General features: G+C 32.9%; 1 protein-coding gene across 1 annotated transcript; it reads left to right on the top strand.

The window, feature by feature from the left end:
• The first annotated feature begins 12314 nt into the window (after nt 1-12314).
• On the top strand, nt 12315-19949 carry LOC113689075 (uncharacterized). Its single transcript, XM_027206906.2, has 5 exons — nt 12315-12443; nt 12783-12859; nt 16958-17058; nt 17848-17950; nt 19562-19949. Exons 1-5 carry the CDS (start codon nt 12320-12322, stop codon nt 19793-19795), a joined length of 639 nt encoding a protein of 212 aa, XP_027062707.1. The 5' UTR covers nt 12315-12319; the 3' UTR covers nt 19796-19949.
• Nucleotides 19950-22236: the final 2287 nt, after the last annotated feature.

Genomic DNA, 22236 nt, shown 5'->3' with positions numbered 1-22236 from the left:
ATTTTTGTGTGCTATTCACTACATTTTCATGCATATTCTCATTTTTAGGATCTTTTCTCATTTGCATGATATTCCCTATTATATTATCCCTTACCCTCTATAGGTGCTAATCATGTCATTTAGAATTGCATCTCATTTAAGCTAGTTCATTTGCTTGTTCATGTTAGGATAATTATTTTTCAAACATGGGAAATAAGTGATTATAACTTTTTAGTTTAAATACCCTATTAATCCATGTATAAGAAAATTATGTCACGAGTTTTGGCCTCCCGTACTCTTTATGTTGCATTCCCTTTTTCTTTGATCACTTATATATATGTATATAATTTAATTTCTTTTCTTTTATTTTAATTTCATCATTCGCATACTCGTGACACTTTCAAGGAATCATTTTGGCCTTCGCAATTAATGCGATTGGTTCGATTAAACCCTTGAATGGATGTTTTGACTCTTTCGATATTTTATAAATTTAGATTTGCATCCATGTAGGAAACATTCAAATATGATAAAATTAAGGGTTAGATTAGGAAAATTTTGACTAAACCTCGCAACTAGTTTAGATTAGGTTGAAAGGGTGCCTTAGATTTGAGTTAATCGAACCTTTGCCTTCCCTTTCTTCAACCGTGACTCCCAAATCCATTTTCTCTTATTTTCAAAGACCTGGAGTTGTCAAAAAGGATTTTATTTTATTTTACTTTATTTTTTGGGTGACTTGGTACACCAAAACTCCATACTAAGTGGCGACTCCTATTTTTTCTTAAAACCCCTTTTAGACTAAATTTTGGGCCCAAATTGTCGCATTCTTTTAAAGTCCCATTTTAGATCCTTTTTCATTTATTATTAATAAGTCACATCTTTTTATAAACACTTTTTTTTTCATAGCGAAAAATGGGGCGCGACATATGTGTATTGCATTTTGAGTTCCAATGGCACTAGGTAACTTGCTCTCCTGAACATGAACCATAGGAGATTAAATTGGATGAATTTGAGCCAAAACAAGTGAAGTTAGCGCCAAGAACTAGTGTAACTTTGCTAGGGTTTTAGGGCTGATCAGAACCGAAAAATCAGCCGATTTCTCTAGATCACTGGTATTGATAGGATACGAACTAGAGTGTGAATTTGGTACCGTTGGAAAGCCCTTTGAGTCTAGTTTCCAAGGCCACTAATGGCACCTGATTCCGACCTTCCTACAGTGAGATATGGCTGTTTTCCAGAGACTGCGTAAGCGCGACTGTTTTACCCGCGAAGAACACTTTGAACTTGAATGAAACTTTTTTTTTGCCCAACTTTCTTGTACTTGTCAAACTTGTTTTCTCATGAACTTTTACTGTATTTTGGGGCTAACTTGCATGGTGAATTGAGTAGATTTAATCACTCATTTGGTCACCTAATGAGCTCGCATTTGGGTTGGAATTGAACCTAGTTTGTTAACGATTTCACTCGTTGACCTAGGATTGGGAAACGGTGGTAAACGTAACCAAAGGATTTGATGTTTGATAACTACATTGCTTGACAGGTGAGTATTCCATTACCTGTTAACTGTCTATGTGAAATATCTGCATACTCGATTGGTGACTGGTTGAGCTAAACATTGTTTTGACAAAAATTGAAGCGAGCATGTACTTTATCACACTCAACCTCCTTTGATACCACTGAAGCTCTGTATACTGATGTTATGAGATGTGATTTCTCTATATTTGACTGTACGTGTATTTCTTGGGTGATATCCCATCAACTACTGCCACTGTTTGGGTACCCAACTTCATAGGTGAGTCGGTTGTATCGAGTCAGCAAGGGCTTGGTCAAGAAGACCGATAAATCTTGAGGACTGTTTACTGAGAACTGGAAATCGGTATACTCGAATATTACCTACTTACTGTTTGAGGAGTTCGGACCCGGTAAGGGGGGTTGATTGGTGGACGGGAATTGGAGAAAGTGGAGTTCTACGGACATTGTATTCTTTAAATGCAAACGTTGACGGAGAGTTAATGGATTCTTGTATGATCAAGCTCAAGTGACTTTAGTTTTTGGAAGCCACCCGTATCCTTGAATTGAACCGTGATTAAATTGTTGTAGTACAATACTGTGTTTACTTGTTTACCTTACATCTTTATTTGGCTACGTGCTTATCTGTTTATTTGGAACCTCACTGAGGTTTAACTCACCCCACTCCTTTTGTTTTTCTTAACAAATCTGGGATGGACTTTTGACCAAGGACTTTCATAACTTTATCTTTTACTTTGAACTTGTACTTTGGATTGTAATTTTTGTTAGAAGACCTTACTTTTGACTATTGTAAGTTTGAATTTGTAAGTTTGACGCATGTATGTAAATTAAATATGGAGTGGTAAGTTTGACATTTAGCTGTATTCTAAGTTTGGAAAATTGGCATGGCGATTATATTTCAATTAGGGTTTGCACTCTTTGTTTGGAAGATATTTCATTAGTTATCTTGAGTTGCTAGTTCTTTGTTCGACTGAGTTCCGGCAAGAGTTGGGCAGGCAGTTCGCTGATACCCTAGGGTTTGCCCTAGGGAGAGGTGGGGCTGTCACAAACTAGGTAGAAGATGATTTTACTTGATGAGTTGATTCTGGTGCTATATGATACATTTACAAAACAAGGAGTCCTTCAAGTCCATGAAACCAGCGGATGAAGATACTATGGCCTACATGGGAAATTCTATGTGCTTATCTGTTTATTTGGAACCTCACTGGGGTTTAACTCACCCCACTCCTTTTGTTTTCCTTAACAAATCTGGGATGGACTTTTGACCAAGGACTTTCATAACTTTATCTTTTACTTTGAACTTGTACTTTGGATTGTAATTTTTGTTAGAAGACCTTACTTTTGACTATTGCAAGTTTGAATTTGTAAGTTTGACGCATGTATGTAAATTAAATATGGAGTGGTAAGTTTGACATTTAGCTGTATTCTAAGTTTGGAAAGTTGGCATGACGATTATATTTCAATTAGGGTTTGCACTCTTTGTTTGGAAGATATTTCATCAGTTATCTTGAGTTGTTAGTTCTTTGTTCGATTGAGTTCCGGGCGAGAGTTGGGCAGGCAGTCCGCTGATACCCTAGAGTTCGCCCTAGGAAGAGGTGGGGCTGTCACAAACTAGGTAGAAGATGATTTTACTTGGTGAGTTGATTCTGGTGCTATATGATACATTTACAAAACAAGGAGTCCTTCAAGTCCATGAAACCAGCGGATGAAGATACTATGGCCTACGTGGGAAATTCTACCACGATTTCAATTCAAGGAGTTGGTGAAATAGAATTAAAGTTTACTTTCGAAAATGTAACTTTAACTAATGTACTCTATGTATCGGAAGTTAGGAAGAACTTAGTGTCAAGTGGTTTATTGAATTAATTTGGATTTATACTTGTTTTGGAGGCTAACAAGTTTGTCTTATCCAAGGGCGATATGTTTGTAGGCAAGGGTTAACTTTATAATGGAATGTTCAAGTTGAATATACTTGCTATTACTAATAATAAGAATGATGTTATTTTTGCATATTTGGTTGAGTCTTCCTTTAGTTTATGGCATAATAAATTTGGTCATGCTAATTATAGAAAAATGCATGAAATGATGAAACCTAATCTTTTGCGATACTGTGGCAAAAAATGAAGGAAAATGCAATATATGCATGTTAACAAAGAACACAAGAAATCCATTTCCTAAGATTGAAAAAGCTTCCAAAGTGTTGGACTTGGTTCATAATTATGTATGTGCTTTACATGGCACACCTACTTTAGGAGGAAATAAATATTTTATCACTTTTATAGATGATTTCTCTAGAAATTTCCAAGTTTATTTGTTACATTCAAAAGATGAAGTGATGCATAAAGTTAAAATATATAAAAGCAAAGTTGAACTTCATTATCAGACATTTGTAAAGTGCTTAAGTTTCGATAGAGGTGGAGAATTTTATGATATCAACTATTCTGAGTCAATTGGGATTAAACATGAAGTTGCTGCTCCTTATACACCACAACAAACTGGTATAGGTGAAAGAAAGATATCATGTATTAATAGAAATGGTTAATGCACTTTTATCAAATTCTGACCTTAGTAAACATTTTTAGGGGAAAACTTTGTTGACAGTTTGTCACATTCTAAATAGAGTTCCAAATAAAAGAAATTTTATCACCCCTTATGAACTTTAGAATAAAAGGAAGTCTAATCTCAACTACTCGAGAGTTTGGGGTTGTAAGGTTATTGTGAAATTCCCAAAACCTAAGAAAAGAAAATTGGGAGAAAGAGGCATTGAGTACATATTCATAGGATGTGCATGTAATAGCAAAGCTTAACGGTTCCTGGTAATTGAACCTAATAATTCAATTTTGGTTTATGCCATAATTAAGTTTTGGCATGCTTTTTTTTTTTTTTTTTGAAGAAAATGCACTCAACTCTATTTCTAAAATAAAGGATGATATTCCAAAGTCAAATGAATTAACAAAAGATGATGGAAATGAATCCATTGAGTTAAGAAAGAGCAAAAGAGTTAAGAGGTCAAAAGACTTTGGTTCAGACTTTTATATGTATCTAGTCGAAGGAACTAGAGGTGCATTGAGTAATCAAATACCTTATTGTTTCAATACTAAGACTGATCCTAAGACCTTTGAATACGCAATGAAATCACAAGATGCTCCCTTTTGGATAGAAGTAGTACATGATGAAATGGACTCAATTATGGATAATAAAACCTAGAAATTGGTAGACCTACCACTTGGTTCAAAACCAATAGATTGTAAGTGGATTTTTAAGAAGAAAATGAAGCTTAATGGAACTATTGATAAGTTTAAGGCTAGGATAGTTGCCAAAGGATTCACACCAAAGTATGGTATAGACTATTTTGACACATTCTTCAATAGTAAGAATTGCTACAATTGAGGTACTGCTTGCTTTTTCTTCAATTCAAAATTTAGTCATACACCCGAATGGATCTTAAAATAGTATTCCTGAATGGTGATTTGGATGAAGAAGTGTATATGCAACAACTTGAAGGATTTGTAGTACCTGGACAAAAGCACAAGGTGTGTAAACTTGTTGAATCCTTATATGAATTAAAACAAGCATCTAAACAATGGCATCAGAAATTTGAACAAGTTATACTTGTTAGTAGATTTAAGTTTAATGAATCTAACAAGTGCATTTGTAGCAAGTTTAATGAAGGAAAAGGTATCATAATTTGATTATATGTGGATGACATGTTAATATTTGTCACTAAATTAGAGCAAGTCAAAGTCAACAAAGCTTTGCTTTCTAGCAAGTTTGATATGAAAAACATGGGTGACACAAATGTTATCCTTGGCACAAGAATCTTAAAAAACAAAAACAAGATAATGTTGCCTCAATCATATTATATTGAAAAGATTCTTAACAAGTTCAATCACAGTGATTATATTCTAGTCTCAACACCATTGGACCGAAAATAAACTTTATGAAAAATGAAGGGAATCTGATGTCACAATTGGAATATGCTAAAGCTGTAAGATGCTTGATATATGCGATGTCTTGTACTAGACTAGATATTGCATAGATAGTTGGGATATACTCTGCATATTTAGTAGATGTACAAGCAATCCTAATAAATTACAATGGCAAGGTATAATTAGAATTTTAAAGTACTTAAAAGCCACTAAGAACTATAGTATATGTTATACCGATTCTTCTTTAGTTTTAGAAGGATATTTAAATGCTAGTTGAATTACTAATAAAGATGATCACTTATTTATAAGTGGTTGGGTCTTTATGCTAGGTGGTGATGCAATTTCTTAGGGATCCAAGAAGCAAACTTGTATCACTGATTCAACAGTGGCAACTGAATTTGTAGTACTTGCTTTTGCTTGTAAAGAAGTTGAATGGCTATGAAATTTACTTTATGACATACCATTGTGGCCAAATTGTTGTCACCTATCTCTCTACATTGTGATAGTGCAGCAACATTTGCTAAAGCATATAATCGAATGTATAATGGCAAACAAAGACATATTGGTTTGAGATACAATTATGTGAAAGATTTGATCATAAATGCAATTATATCAATTGACTTTGTAAAGTCTAGTGGAAACTTGAGTGATCCTTTGACGAATGGATTATCAAGAGACTTGGTGTTAAAGACATTAAGGGGGATAGGTTTAAAGTCCAAAATCAATGATCATTAATGGTTGAACCTCAATTCAATGCTAGATACAATGTCTAGTCTTGAATTCAATGAGTGAAAATGCATCATTTTAATGGTTGGAGCACTATATCATTTTTCATCCCAAAGTAAAATAGTACGTGTTATTCTTGCCTACTCATGGTTAGGTTGAGTTATGAACTCTGAAAGAATCTTGAAAGTGCCATTAATGATAGGGCCACTAAGATGTCGCATATATGAATGTAAGTTTGGCAAACTACAAAATTAATGACTTTGCTTTGAAACATTCATGAAAGGATAGTGATACAAGACCATTAAATTTATCATTAAAGAATATATGGCAACGTATTGATCTATGTGTAATATGTTTATGAGGCTGGTCTATTGTACAAGTGGTTCAAAACTGATCTATAATTTCGTATTGATTTGTTTCAAAGAACCTTCATTAAGATAGTGGTTCTATTGAAAAACACTATTATTTATGCATATGATTGTGAGATTATTTTGAAACCTTTTTAGAAAACTATTTTCTAAATTTTGAAAATGGCAAGAGATTATTGGAGAATTTTCCATATTTGGTCATTTATATGTTTGGCACCTGACATAGGACCCATCATTGTCTGGAACTGGCAACAGTTAGAAGTTGTTCAAATTTATTGTCTGGCACCTCTTCATGTTTTTTATGGTTAATTACCATTCAAATGGTGTCTAAACATCCAAAAATCATTTGAAGACTTGCATTACTATTGAGGAGCCATTTGACCAACATAATTCAAGGAAAGGTGACAAATTAGTGGAAAAGGTTACAACTCTTGTCATTCTCAATCTCAATTCTATAAATGTCTAGTAGGGATGATTTCCTATAGAAAATTATTTTCTTAATATTATAATTCTCTGTAAAACCACACCATAGTTCAAGTAGGTTTGTCAAAATTTGTGCAAAAATTAAAGACAAACACCATTCAAATTATTCTAAAGGATATGTGTCCAAGTTCTTTGTACACTAAATTCTGGACAAATAAGCCTAAATAAAAGTGATCTTGAGTCACAATTTGAAGTCTTTTTTGCATCATTTGTTTTGTAACTTTTAGCCATTTGCTCTGGTATTATCCCTAACAGTTTTTCTGCAACTCTATGCATTGTAGATATGGTATCCACATGCTAATGTTTATTTGCTTTTAATGGAGTTTAGCTTGAAAAATAGGAGGATAGAAAATATGAATTTTAATGATAAGATACGAGAATTTATAGCAGGTCCAATTGGTATAATTTAACCTAAAAAAGGGATAATACTAGGAAAAACCAAATAGACCAGACGCGAAAATACTTTTTCTAATCCTATCTGTGTAATTTTTGAAGTTCCATTCAGTTTGAAAGTGATGGTTTATCTAACTTCAAGCTAAGGAAAAGGAAAAAATTATTTAATAGGTACATGGGACACGGGACACCCCAAGCCTTTGAAATTTATGCTTCTTGTTCCTTCATAGAATTAAAAGTTTCAGATAAGTCCAGTCAAAAATTTAAATTTGCTTTCACCCAACATTTCTCAAAATCAAATACAACCTTTCTCAATACTGATTGATATAAAAATGGGATGATTTCAGAAACCTCCCCTGAGGTTTGTGATATTTATCACTTAGTGTTCTTGAACTTTGAAAACTATCACTTACCTCCCTTATTTTCAATTTTTTATAATATTGTAAACCTATTTTAAAATATATTATTAAAAACTCATTTTTGGATAAAGAATATATTTTCATTCCAATATTGCGCTTTTCTTGTGTACTTTTTTTCTTTTCATAATAAATTTAGTTAAGCCTTTAAACTTTTATGAACCTCACTGATAGGGCATTATGGTTAAGAATTATAGGATGTTAACAAGGTTGAAAAGTATTTTAATAGTTTTCATGTCATTAGTTGGCATAATAAATATTAAATTTAGAAATTCACAAACACTTTTCAGTCAAAGAATAATTCCTTTTGGTCTTTGAAAACGTATCTTTTTTTTTTCCATTAATAAGATCATTCAGTCAGGCTTTTGAATGATCCAGTTTGTTATCTTTAGTTACTTTCAGAAGCCTCTGAGGTCAAGTTTGGCTCCCCTCAAAATCTTTGTATTTTATTGGTTATTTAATAAAATAAATTTTATTAGAATGTTTCCAAATAAGTTGGTATGCATTCGTAAGATTAAAGCTATTATGAGATGCCTACTCCTTTGAGACCCAGTATTTTACTCCTCCATCATGAGCATCAAGAACTTCATTTAAAGCAGAAGCATCAAACTTCATATACTGATTATTGACTTCAGATTCATGCAAGACATCTTTTGAAGCATTTCAATTGTAATAAAATTATTTAACCATTGAGAGATGAACTTTCCTTTTACAAGTGAGGAGGAGTAACTAGCTTATTCCTTCAAAAGTGTTATCAGATATCAAATTCATCCATATCCTCTTCCTTCACGATCCTGCCTCTCAGCATGTAACGATGATTAAAGGGAGTTAGTTTGCATGTCTTTTCTTCAGCTGATTGTTTTTGCTTCTTCTTGATTGCAACAACTTTGGTCACCATGATTGTGTGGCTAGGGTTTGAAATTTATATCAAATGAGTTTGTAAACATAAATTTCAAATTTTTTTTTCTAATTTTCAGAAATTCTAAACAATTTAAAAACCTCCAGAAGTTGACTGGAAACACTTTGTAGTTAATAATATTTTTTGCCTTGAAATCACCTTAAATATGCTCTTAAAAATAAATTATTTTTTTCCTAAAAGCACATACCGTTATTTTGCGTCCCACTAAAGTTGCACATTCATATAGTTTGTCTATTGATTCCAAACTATTCTTAATATACTTTTAATTTTGAAAAAAGAAATAGGATAACAAATTGTACTTTTGGAATGAAAACATCTTCTCTATCAAAAATGAGTTTTTAATAATTTATTTTGAAGTGGATTGATAATGTTACAAAAAGTCAAAAGTAGAGAAAGCAAATGATATTTTTCAAAGAACACGGGTACTAAATGAATTGTCAAAAACCTGAAGAGAGGTTTTTGAAATTATCCCGATAAAAATTGCCCCATCACTCAAATCCTTCATCAAATCCAGTGCACTTACGTATAACTCGAGTATTACATACCCATAATTCCAGCAAGTTATTGAAGCCAGCATGCCTAGCCTACGATTAAAATGCTGAGGATTACATGAAGATGCTCCACGTGGTGCATTTAACTCGTTAATTAGATTAAAATACATGATAAATGGAGAACAACCAAGTACGAAAAAAGAATTGTTTTATCCAAAGATGTGTAGGTTTTTCTTGAAGGCGACCTGTACGTACGCAACTTCATTCAAATGTCACAACCTAACCAGCTATAGGCTTAGACAAATAGTGCATAGATAGGTATTATTCAAACCAAGAATAAAGTTGCTTTCATGAAATTCTAGGGTTAGCTTTCTTGTTTTCCATCCACATTGAAATTTTTGATGGAGTTCAGTGTGGAACACGGCAGCACATGATACAAAAAAGATGGGTCCAAGAGTAGGCACCGTCTTTTGTTGACATGAAAGTGATAGTATAAAAATTGAGACAAACATGCCTTTGGGTTGCCTTTTTTCATTTTTTGCATCTATACTAATAATTCAGACTTAGACTAATTTGCTTTGCTTTTGCCATTGATGGAACTTTAACTGTGTACTTTTTGGCTGCTATTTAGAACTAATTACAAAAAGACGCATGTCCTAGTTTGTAGGTAGCACAAGGTTTAGTCCTAATCATTATGCTATTAGTGAGTTAATGATGATGATTAATTCTTCGAATTTTTACATTCAACTTTGTCTGTGCCACAAGATCCACAGCTATACTAGGTGTTGAATTATGGCATCGTTGAAAAGTTTATATGGCTTGAGTAGATTTAAGGATCTTATAGTCACATGAGCATTAATTTTTGTTCTTTTCTTTTGTTTTTTTCTGTCTTTTCTTTTTCTCTTTCAATGACTACTATTTTTATCGTATGGAAAAAATTAAAGCATCTAATCAAACTAAACCTCAGTTACTAATAAGCACGAGGGGTCAATGCCAAATTAAAAAAATTTTCATTAATCACTGTTGAAATTCCTTACTGAATCTTGCGATCGTCAAGAATAAATAGCCAAGAATTTTTAATATTTTTCTTAATCAAACATCCGTAATTTAGGGGAAAAATCCACTTTTTATACCTAAACTTTGAGTCAGGGACACAATTTACCTTCAAACTTTTAGACGCAACATATTTAGTACATAAATTAATAAATTTTGACCACATTTAGTCCAAAAATGGTAAATGTCTCACGTGTCTAGCACGTGGCCGTTAAGTAAAAATAATTTCTTAGTCAAAATCAAAAGTCACGTGCTAGATACGTGAGTTTTTTCCTCCCAAATTGAACAATTTACCCTTTTTGAACTAAATGTGATCAGAAATTATTAATTCATGTACTAAATATATTGCGTCTAAAAGTTTGGGAACAAAATGTGTCTCTAATCCAAAGTTTAGAGACGAAAAGTGAACATTTCCCAAATTTTAGCCATCATAGGCATCACCATTAACAAAATGTACTATGAGAAAAGTAGGTTCAACCTAAATATGGTAGAGGAGAATTTCAGGCACCACCATTACACAAAAATGTGCTATGAGAAAAGTCTGTTCAACCTAAATATGGTAGAGGAGATTTTCTCTACTGAAATTATTAGCTGTTCAACAAATTCAAAGGTCACAACAACGTGGTCCATCGTTGTCTCTCTAGCCCTTCTTCAATTAGAGATAGAGACACTTGATCGGGGATCACATTTTCAAAACTTCTTTAATGGTCAAGTTCGTCATTTGAATTGAAAACATAGGCATGTTTATTTTGACCACATTTAACGTGCAAAAATTGGAGCCCCAAAAAAAGCCAAAATTGAAGCCTCAGAAAAACGGAAAATTTGGAGTCAATTCATCCAACTCTGGGCAAATCAAATTGCTGGAATTAGGTTCTAAACATCCCACACAGAAATTCTTAAGTTAAATTTTTTCTGTTACATATAATTATCAGTCATAAATTGCTTTTTCTTGAGAAGATTCAACTACTTTTTCTTGGCCTATCATCTTTTCAAGTAAAACATTTCCCGTTGTTACATGCATTATCTGACAAGTAATAAATGGGATTCAGTGAGCAAGATTTCTTCTAAAAAACCACCAATGGAAGGTCAAAACTAAAATTGCCAAAGAGCACAATCAGAGATACTAGCTTATAGGTTAGTTATTTTCTAATTTTTTTGGGTCTACTAATTACACAAGTGCGCACAAGGTTCATTGAGGTACTTAATGGTACCTTAGGCCTTGTTTGATAACCCAATTCAGTATTTAAATTTAATGGATTCAGATCTTAACATATGTAGACCATTTGATAACCAAAAATTGAGCATCTGAATTAATTAAGTGGCACTAAATTTTTTAGGCAAAACTTGCTCCCAAAATTAAGTGATAAGCTATTCACTTATCACTGAATGTGATATGCACTTGTATTAGATTTAATATTTAACAGTTCAATAATTTAATGGATTTAGACTTCAGATTTCAAACTTCAGTTTTCAGACTCCAGTTTTATCAACTTCAGATTTTAGTTAGCATGTGGTATTGTATCAGCTGACCAAACTTTTAGTCAAAGAATGAGCCAGCAATTCAAAAATGTTTGGCAGGTTGTGCAATATTGTCAATCTAATGTACTAAATTTCAGTTTCGTTGAATTATTCTTCTAGGAAGAAATTATTCCATTACTGTGCACAGAATTTTGTGCAACAATAAAGCTATTGTAAGTCTGCCATATTTAATTTAGAGGTACTATATCATATATGGGAACACCAATCCAAAGAACTCTTAAGGTTGAATATCCAAAAGTTCAATAAAACGGACAATTAGATTAATACTCCAACCAATTGTAACTAGTTTTCAAACTGATAAACAATAATTGCTTCAATTATTTGTCTCATTCTTTTTCCCCTAATGTTGAGGCAGTAGAGAATTTTTCTCAAAGTCTGCGCAGGCTCACAAAAGTCTAAGCTCTTCAATACATCTTATCCTTTTCCCTTGTGGTAGTGATCTAACCCTCATGTATTTATGCTGAACATTCCTGAATGTCAAATAAACCTGCAGAATATGGAGACCTGCATTAAAACTGGCATTAGGAAGTATAAGAAATCGTCTTTTCCACGTCTCCGGTGGACGCCGGAGCTTCATGAGCACTTTGTTGAAGCTGTTGAACACCTTGGTGGAAAGCAAAGTAAGTTTAAATTCCTCAAGGAAAACCCTTTTTCTTTTATTTTTCATTGATAAAAGGCTTTCCATAAACAAGGACATGTAGCATGGCATATATACTCAGTAGCTACCCAAGGATTTTCTTGTCAACATAAGACTACTCAATCTGGTTTATAGTTAATCATCTAGTACTATTAAAAATATTTGTTGTAAGAGCACTAGTATAACAAACAACTTTTTGACTAGGGTTAATTTTCATATATTTTTACTTGATCATGATACCATATCAAGTGTATATGGATGGATATATTGCCTGGTCTAGTAGTAAATGTTGAATTTATCATTGATCCTGTGAATTTTTCAGAAGCAACACCCAAGAGAATCATTCAAATGATGGGTGTAAGAGGGCTTCAGATGTCTCATGTCAAAAGTCATCTGCAGGTATAGCAATCAGATATACTTCTCTTTTATTTTTTTTTTGTCAATTTTACTTCATTTTGATACTGGCTTTGGTTACCATAGATGATATCCTAGGAAACTTTCACGACTAAAATGCTTGCTAGGTTCAGATTCTCAAAAGAAGAAAGAAGAAGAGTACGAAGGGAAGTAAGTATAGTCACACAAAAAAAAAGAGAATCAAGCACACTAATTTAGATGACAAATTAGAAATTGTGAAGATTACATAGTCATCTAACAGGGAGTGAAAAGAGTACTTTAGGATAATCCCATTGATTCTTACACTCCTGCACGGTTATGTGTGTCCTAAGAAGTCTCAAAAGAAAGAAAACCAAATGGACAGAATGAAGAAAACAGTATAAGGAAGTAGAATTATAGCAACATACATTTCTTGAAAATCTAAGTAGTCTCAATTAGCGTCTGAGAATTTGGCCTTGCAAAAAGGGGAGGGGTTTCAGATTGATCATTGCATTGGGGGGGGGGGGGGTTGAAGTGTTTAAGTTTTCCAATAATTTTGTGACCCCCAAAAGTTTTGGTAGCTAGATCAAGCCTAGAATCAGGCCTAGCCACACACTATATGTCTCATTAGTTGCTTTATTCCATAGTTAGTTTAGACTATAGAGTAATGCATTCTTTTTCACTTCTTTCTCTCTCTCTCTTGCTTTCGTTGTTGGTAGCTTGCAGGTTGGCATATATATCCTATACACTCTAGATCTAAATTTTTTCACTTCATCTACCTGGAGCCAGATCATTGTGGTCACAAATCCTTTATTTTTTTTTTCTTTTTGCCCTTGGAATCACTATTTCTAAGTAGTTTATGTTATGTCGCTTGAAATCCTGGAAACACCAAACCTGGGTAAGAGGTAAGGTTTCCAGTTCGTCATTCTTTATGTTGATACTATCCTTTTCTTAGGGCTCTTGTTGATATTTGACATAATTTAGGTCTTCTTTGGCCTCAATAGAAACCTAAATGAAAAGGTTTGCCAAAATGGGAGAAGCACTTGGTGCCTTAATATCGACTACTAATTAGAAATAAACAACCAAGTAGGTGAACTCATTATTCGGATTCTAGTAATAGCAGAGAAATTATAATTTTGAAAGTTGCAGACATATTAAAACTCTCTCAATCTTTAATTCGTAACTTTTGACTCTTTAACTTGTACCATTTGAGATTTTAAAAATTTATAAAAAAAATTCTAGAAATTAGGGGTTGAAGATACCTAAAATATGCTGATAAAGAGATAAATAATAATAGAAAAGGAAAAAAAGCTGTTAACGGTTGCCTTTAACATTTTTATATCGTCTGGTAACGTTTCTATTTTCCTTTAACACACACACACACACACACACATATATATATAACCTATCTACTCATCCATTTTAAGCATTGCCATGTGACCTAAGATGTCCTCATATACGTTTATTCTGTTTGTTTAACTAAATTTTTTGTACCATTTGAGAAAACTAACGAGCCATTACCAAAAGACTAAAAAGATAGATAAGTATTGCATATTTATGCTAAACATATTTCCCAAATAAGAATGTTAATGTTGAGGAGACTGAATTCTTTATCATACTGTGGAATTTGTGTCGATGAAGTATTAGTATTTATAATTATGGAGGTCCTGCATTAATAAACGATATAAAGCCGTCTTTAGTTCAATACAAGCACTTTCATTGGACGAAATTCTATACTGAGATGTTTTCTTATAGTGAAAACTAAAGTTATGTTTAACCCAAGAGTCATTTTCTAAAATTATTTTGAAATTTACATTTCAAATGCTGTCAAATTTAAGATTGAAATAATCAATGTTGCCCAAGTGAGAGAATGTTAGAATTATTTCCTAATTTGGGCTTCCACTGATTAATTTTGTTTTCTCAAACACAGTTTAAGTGAAAACTATTAGAGCTTACTATAGTATGATCCACTATAGTTGGGGTCTACGTCTGCTTCAATCATCTATTTAGTGTGATATACAAGGTACATGGCCTGTTATTCAGATTAGGGTTGCTTGGGAGGTTCCATTACAGTCATAAAAGGTTACATCCCTCTCTCTGATCTAAGACTTGTTGGTATGGTGGCTCATCCCATTTATAGCCACTATACCAAATTTGGAGAGGGAAAGGGAGTCACCTTTGCCAAGCACGGGAACCACAACGTGTTGATCAAAATTCTCAAGCATCTCTCAATTTCTCTATCTTTGGGGAACGGTACACATTTGCATTATAGTTATATTCCAATATCTGATATTGGAATCGTGAAAAATCCTACATTGCCATGTGACCTAATTAAGATGTCCTCATATATGTTTATTCTGTTTGTTTAACTAAATTTTTTGTACCTTTTTGACAAAACTAACGAGCCGTTACCTAAAAGATTAAAAAGGCATATTAGTATTGTATATTTATACTGAACATATTTTCCAAATAAGAATGTTAATACTGAGGAGACTAAATTCTTTTCCTCTAGCAAAATAATCCCTCCATCAATATTTTGAAACTCGGACCGAGCAACGACTTAACAGAGTTTAGGGGTTAGGGATCAATGGGTTCACCCCGTTAAATCCAAGATGAAATTGGATGACATCATAAATATATTTTTAATTATATAAAAAACAAAATAAATAGAATAAATATGTACTCATAGTGATTTCAATCTTTCCCATATGTCCAATATATTAAGGGCTGAAATTAATGATAAAGTAAACAATGTACTTGGGTAGAACTTTTTTAGGTAAGATATAATGACATTAACGAGTCTCTAATTCCATAAGATGATGAATCCAGAATGAAAATATGAATCACTGAAAAATGCAACAAGTAAGGCTGCAAATGAGTAAGAAAAGAATTCTACGTGTGAAATTATGATTATTTAAAATATCGAGGGGTCAAAGTATAATATGAAAAAAGCTTTTTAACTTATAAAGGATTCCTTCTTGTTTCTTCTTCTCCGCCAGTCCGTCATATCAAAGTTTTCCACCTTCCATTCCAGCATCACAAAGTTTCCAGGTGATGTATTTGGTTTTTTTTCCTCTAATGTTTTCTTTTTTTATTTCTTTACACTCTCTTCTTCTTCTTCTTCTCTTTCTCTTATATTTCTTTCTAACATTTTTTTTTATTTTAGATCTTTTCACCCTTTCTCATGTGAGATTCTGGACCTCTTCTTCTTTTCTTCGCATCCTTTCATATTTCTTTATACTCTCTTATTCTTCTTTTCTTTCTCTTATATTTCTTTCTACCATTTTTTTTATTTTAGATCTTTTCACCCTTTCTCATGTGAGATTCTGGACCTCTTCTTCTTTTCTTCTCATCCTTTCATACATTTTTTTTCATTTATTTTTCATTTGTTAAAAGTTTGACCAAATCTCAAGCTTTTAGAGTTGCTATGTTATTGTTAGTTGTTTAGGAAAATATAAAAAGGTCCAAGAAAAAAAATGAAGATTCAGCAAAAATAGAAAATAGAAAAAACCCGATTTTTATGGGTTTTACCTGTTCACAGTCAAACTGGATTTTTTGACTTGCTTTGACCGAGTCTCTTCCACATTGGTTTCTATACTAACTCGGACCAAGGAACTAGCCGATTTTCGATTCAATCGATCGAACCAGTCGGTCCGATTAGAGTTTAAAACACAACTTCCCTCCCACTGAAAATGGCACATTTTTTGTTTTGTAATATCCCAAAATATTTGTCATATTGAGAAAGTCAGAGCACTTTATAGTCTCTCTTTTCAATGTAGTTTCTCTCTTTAATCACTTGCATGTTACAATTTAAATTTAAAATTTGAATTTATGGTGTAAGATTGGAAAGAGAAATACAAACATCACAGTCAAACCACTATTTTTAAAATGTTAAATTACCAAAACATGACAAAATAATCGGAACGGAGGGAGTACCAAATAGGCTGTACAAATTGCCTGTGCTTGTGTTAATGGAACATGAAAACCATGCAAAAAAATGCTGCCCGAGATCATTTAAAGGAAAAAGAAGAACGATTGTATATATGTTTAGACTACCCTTTTCTAGAAAACCAAAAAAAAAATAAAAAATTCTGATCTGAATTGGATTGACTCATGGCTTTTCAGATGTATAGAAGTCTGAAGAAGAGGACCACCATTAACCTAGTGGTGCCTGCGAAGCTGCATGAGGAGCAGAAACCAGATGCTGTAGTTCGGTCCCCTCCCAGGTAGGCACTGCTATAATTAGTTCATTTTCTAGGTGACAATCAATAATATCCTGCTCTATGAGCATCTGTATGATAGGGCGGGCAGGCAACTTTCCTCTGGTTTTAGTTTATACTTAACTAATGGGTTTTCTTTATGTTATATCATATTTTTAGTTTATACTAAATTAATGGAATTTTCTTTATGTTGTACTAAATTATTACGTTGTTTTCATAAAATCAGCCAAGTTTTGTGAACTTAAAGTATAAGGAAAGAGAACGTTTTGGTGATAACAAGGAAATCGAACTGATGCATACCTGCGTACCAAATATTTGGGAAACTTTTATACACTATTCCATTTAATACACAAAATTTGTGTATGTGGATCAAAACCCTAATATACGGCTTTCTCCTAGCTTTCAAATTATTTTGTCGATCAAAAGCCCATCTATGGCTAATTCAATGGACAATTTCATCTTAGATCAAGTTATTTAAGTAATTATGGGAAAAAAATTAAATGAGAGTTGTCCCAAGGAGTAAGAAAATAGTGACTTTTAAACCACTTTCAACCTCTGAAAAAACAAACACTTGACTATTTTTGGAGTGCTTGAATGGTAAGGTGCCTTCTTGTTTCTTATCATTTTTCCTTAGACGTGTGCGTGTGCGTGTGTGTGTGTGTGTGTGTGTTTTTTTTTTCCTTTTATTTGACATGATTACAAGTAATAACCCATAAATAGTGGGATAAATAAATAGTTATATCCAACCATGTCCTACTCTTTATTCTGAAAATGTATGAAATCTTGCTTTTCCAGTAAAGTTGGCATACATCAAGAACCACCAACAAAGAGGAAGGAATCTTGGAGCTCGATCACTTGCAAAAGCAAAACTAAGACCATCAGCCATGGGGATTCCCAGGTAACCCCTTTTTTTTTTTTGGACAATATATGCCCAGGTAACTTCTACTCATAGTGTTAGGAAAAGTAAAAATAAAGATATACTCATATTGCAACAGATTCAGTGTACTTATATACATAAAAAGGACTAATTTCATTTTGTTTCCATGAAATTTATATGGATTGCACCACAAATTTTCATTTTGGAAAATTAATCTAAACTTTTTTATATCTTCCTCACTTTGTTCCGGTAGTTAGGTGTGTATTCAAAACCTTATAACGAAAACTTAGCATCACATTGCACCCTTAAACTTCACACAAATAATCATATTGCACCTAAAATTTCAATTTTCAGGCACTTCATTCCCCAAAAGATGCCATGTGTTTTACTTGCTCTGGATTAGTTTTGCAGTGACCAAACAAATTACTTAAATCATACTATCATAGGCATGTGAGAGTCAAATAGTAGAAACTTTGCACTGGTTTTTTGTTGTATCACTAGTCATAAATTGTTATCGCATTGTTCCTTTGATGATACTAAGATTGTAAAATACTATTTACTGACAAACTACCAACTATGAAATAAAAAAGAACTGAACGATCCTGAAACATTAGATTGAGATTAGGAATAATAAAAATCAATATTGAAAATAATTTTAAAAAATGTTGCTTACATTCTGGAAGCAAATCATTTTGTGCTAAAATGTGTAGCAAGTAGCAAATAGAAAGCTAATACTCCATCTTCACTGGATAACTTAGGTACATTCTTTACAGCCCACACAAGTAACGTTCCTCTTGACATAAAGAAAATGACCACGTTAGATTTATTACTTCAAAATCTTATGAAAATTTTTAATAACAATGACTAGTCAAAAGGGGATAATTTTGAACTACGTTTCTGAAACAAATTAAAGGAATTTCCTTCTAGTTGGCAGCTATTTGTACGTGCATGTAACTATTAACTTTGCTTTTTGTCGAATATCATGGCAAAGTTAAATAACACACTCCCATATGCATAATTTGCACCAATATTGTAACAGCATTAGTGACAATTAAAGCATTTTAGAGTTCACGATTGTCCCGCGCTGAAGTTTGGGGAATAGTATATGGAAAAAATCAAAAGTTAGGGTGCATAGTAGAACTAATTGAAGAAAATTCATAGTGAAGAATGTCCAAAATTAAAACCTGTGGTGAAATCTTAACATAAGTTCAAGAGTGCAATGTGATCCTAAATGAAACTAATCTGAATATAATAACTAAATAACCCCTACAAAAGATGCTAAGTGCACTTCACCACCCCCCCCCCCCCCCACATGTTTTTAATGTACTACTAATTTTTTCCATACTGTCAGTTCTTAACAACACAAGATCAACTATAAGTGCCAAAATATTCCTATTACGGAAATGGTGTGGGGTAAGCATTTATGCATATGGTAGCCATTTTTCGAGTAACTGTATGTAGGGCAGTAACCAAGAAATTTGAAAGCAAAAAAAAAACATAAAGAGCTGGATTTTAGAGCATGGCAGGGACATGGGGTAAGGTTATAAAAATCACAGGGTATAATTTGCAGTTTGGAAAAATGTGTATGAAGAATTGTGCAAATTAACTTGAGTTTTAATTGATATTTTGCAGGTCATTCAAGGTTATACAAATTGCAATACTTCGAGAGAAAATCAGAATGGAGTTTGTAACTCTTTACAAGCCATTGCTGAATGTGGAAAAGGGAGAAGCTGGTGGTCCTCTAATGATCGTCTAGTCTCGCAATCCAGTGCCTCAAGCAATTCTTTTAATCTTCTTCTTCACCAGTCTAGCAAGGACAATCATGTTAACTTGGACTTGTCTATCTCATCATGTTACCACTGCTAGCTCCCCGAACACCAATATATAACTAGTTCGTTCAATGTTAATATATATTATTAGAACAGAGTAAGAAAACTTGGACCGGTTGTACAATTTTGTATAAGAATGTAGGAAGTTTGTATGGATTGTTTTACAGATATGAATATATTGTTGACATGCAGTCTTGGTCTAGAATGAGAAGGATAAAAGTAAACCCACTGAATAAATTTACGAATTGAAACGAAAAAAGGAATCCATGCTTCGCATATATTTTCTATTTGAAGAAAAGATATTATTTAATTCTTTTCTTTTTTTAAGAATTAATGGATTAAGTGTAAATTCATGCCTTATTGCTGTACGTCTGTAATTGATGTTGATGAATTTAGCTTTTTAAAAAAATAAATAAATAAATAAAGAGATGACGTGGCATGTATCCAACCCGCTTTTGTGTATACACTTTCAGTATAGAATTTAACCAATACAATATGCCTTTGATTAAATACAAGACATGGCATCTTATTTTTTTCTTGGTCAATAACTCTCATCTTACATATAAATTACTTTCAAAAGCTTTAGTATGTGTTCTAAAATTTTAAAGCAATTTTTATATGCTAGCTGTTGTAAATAGTATAAATGTATCGCGTATCTAATTTAGATATACACATACACAAATCATTTGTACTCTTACGAGTTATAGGTATTTGCCTCATGTAACAATAATGCCTTTGCCTCAACTATTCATTCAACTTTGCTTCTCGACACAACTTTCGTGGATTATTTGCAGATAAAGGTTTCATGCTCACTTGAAGGTCGATAGGGATATTCCGGCATCAGTTGTTTTATGTTCTCTTAAGGGCTAGTGACTCTGTCGTTGATTTTTCTCCAGTGGCAGAAACTCAAACTAAAGTTCACAAATAATACTCAACAATTATACGTAAAACACATTAACATGCAACATATTACAGATAACTCTAAACCTAGACACCAACTTACAACTCGCATGGCAATAGACTTACCTCACTAGTAACCCAATAACACCCTAACCTATATATCAGTATTTTAAAATTTGGATCGCATTAGACAGGTTGACTTGTCGAATCGTGAGTTAACCTAACTTTGGTCTGATCACTAGTAAATTCGATCATTAAATCCGGTCAAAAATCAGTTGAACTGATCAAAACCGATCAAACTAGTTCATGGTAATTTTTTTTTTTGTTTAGTTTCAAAGTCACCCAAGTTACTTAATAATTAAAATAATAAAAAAAAGAAAAAAATTTTAGCTAGATTGAATTAGTTTGAAACAATGGATTGAAACCTCATTCACTTAATGGTCCGGGTTCAAAAACATTGTTATTTGTAGAGCTTTAGGTCGATTGACGAAAGGAAAAGCCGCTTTTAAGTTTGCCACTTCACATAACTAGCTATCACATTCGCACCAAATTTGTTTCTTGAGAATTCTAGAGTGAAGCTTCCATAAAATTCAATAAATCATTTGAGAATAGAGAGAGATGGCACATGCTTAACATCTGTATCCATTGACATTATAGGCTGTTGCAGTTCAAACCTTGTTGAATTATGCTTCATCACTGTTTGGGCTGTCATTCGTGCTTGGATCTGGATAGAGAATTCCTAGTGATTTAGCTATTGGAGAAAGAAGAGGTATCTCCTTTTGCATGCAGTATCTTCTGAAGTAGAGTGCCCAGTCAGCTTATCTTGTGCTGCTGCGAGTTTTGTGTGTAACGAAGTTCCAGAATGATTCATTGCAAGAATGCCTTGGTGCAAATCCTGGTTTGGGATCAAAGAACTTAAGTTCCAGCCCGTAGCAAGTTGAGATCAACTCCGATAGTAAAACATGAAATACCAATACTGCTCAAAAAAAAAAAAAACCAAAACTGGTATTTGAAAGAATTCTTCATAGAATAATGCATGTCATCTATGTTCTATAGTTCTAGATTCCTTCTGCATATATATTGATGATTTTCTACTGGCTGAATCTTGTTATTCTTTCAAAGTCTAGGAAGTTTAGAATTGATAGACTGTATTTTATGTATTATCAATTTACACCACATAACTTGCAACCTATGAAACAAGCTATTTATCCATTAATCTAGAGCAAAAGTTTTTGTTAGCCCTTTTTTTTTTTTTTTTTTAACTCTTTGACTATTATTTATATACTATTAACTCTCCAATTTCTCAACGTTAACATTTCTAATATTTCTGCCAATTTCAACTATCATTCTCATTACGGAATTTACGTCAAATTCGATGTAGTTTTGATCGTCCCTTTCCTTCAATCACGTCCAGTCATTGCTACAAGTACGGTCAATAGCCAGTGATCACTGTTCACCAAGAGTTGATCCCTATTTTAATGCTCTAAAACTTAGATAAAATTATATCTCTAGACTTTGTATTTCATGTAGATTCCAAATTTGTTCTCAATTTTCTGTAAATCTTGTTAGATATGAGTA

The sequence above is a fragment of the Coffea arabica genome, chromosome 5c (genome assembly GCF_036785885.1).
Source record: "Coffea arabica cultivar ET-39 chromosome 5c, Coffea Arabica ET-39 HiFi, whole genome shotgun sequence".
NCBI lineage: Eukaryota > Viridiplantae > Streptophyta > Magnoliopsida > Gentianales > Rubiaceae > Coffea > Coffea arabica.
This window is presented reverse-complemented; position numbering and strand designations above follow the sequence as displayed.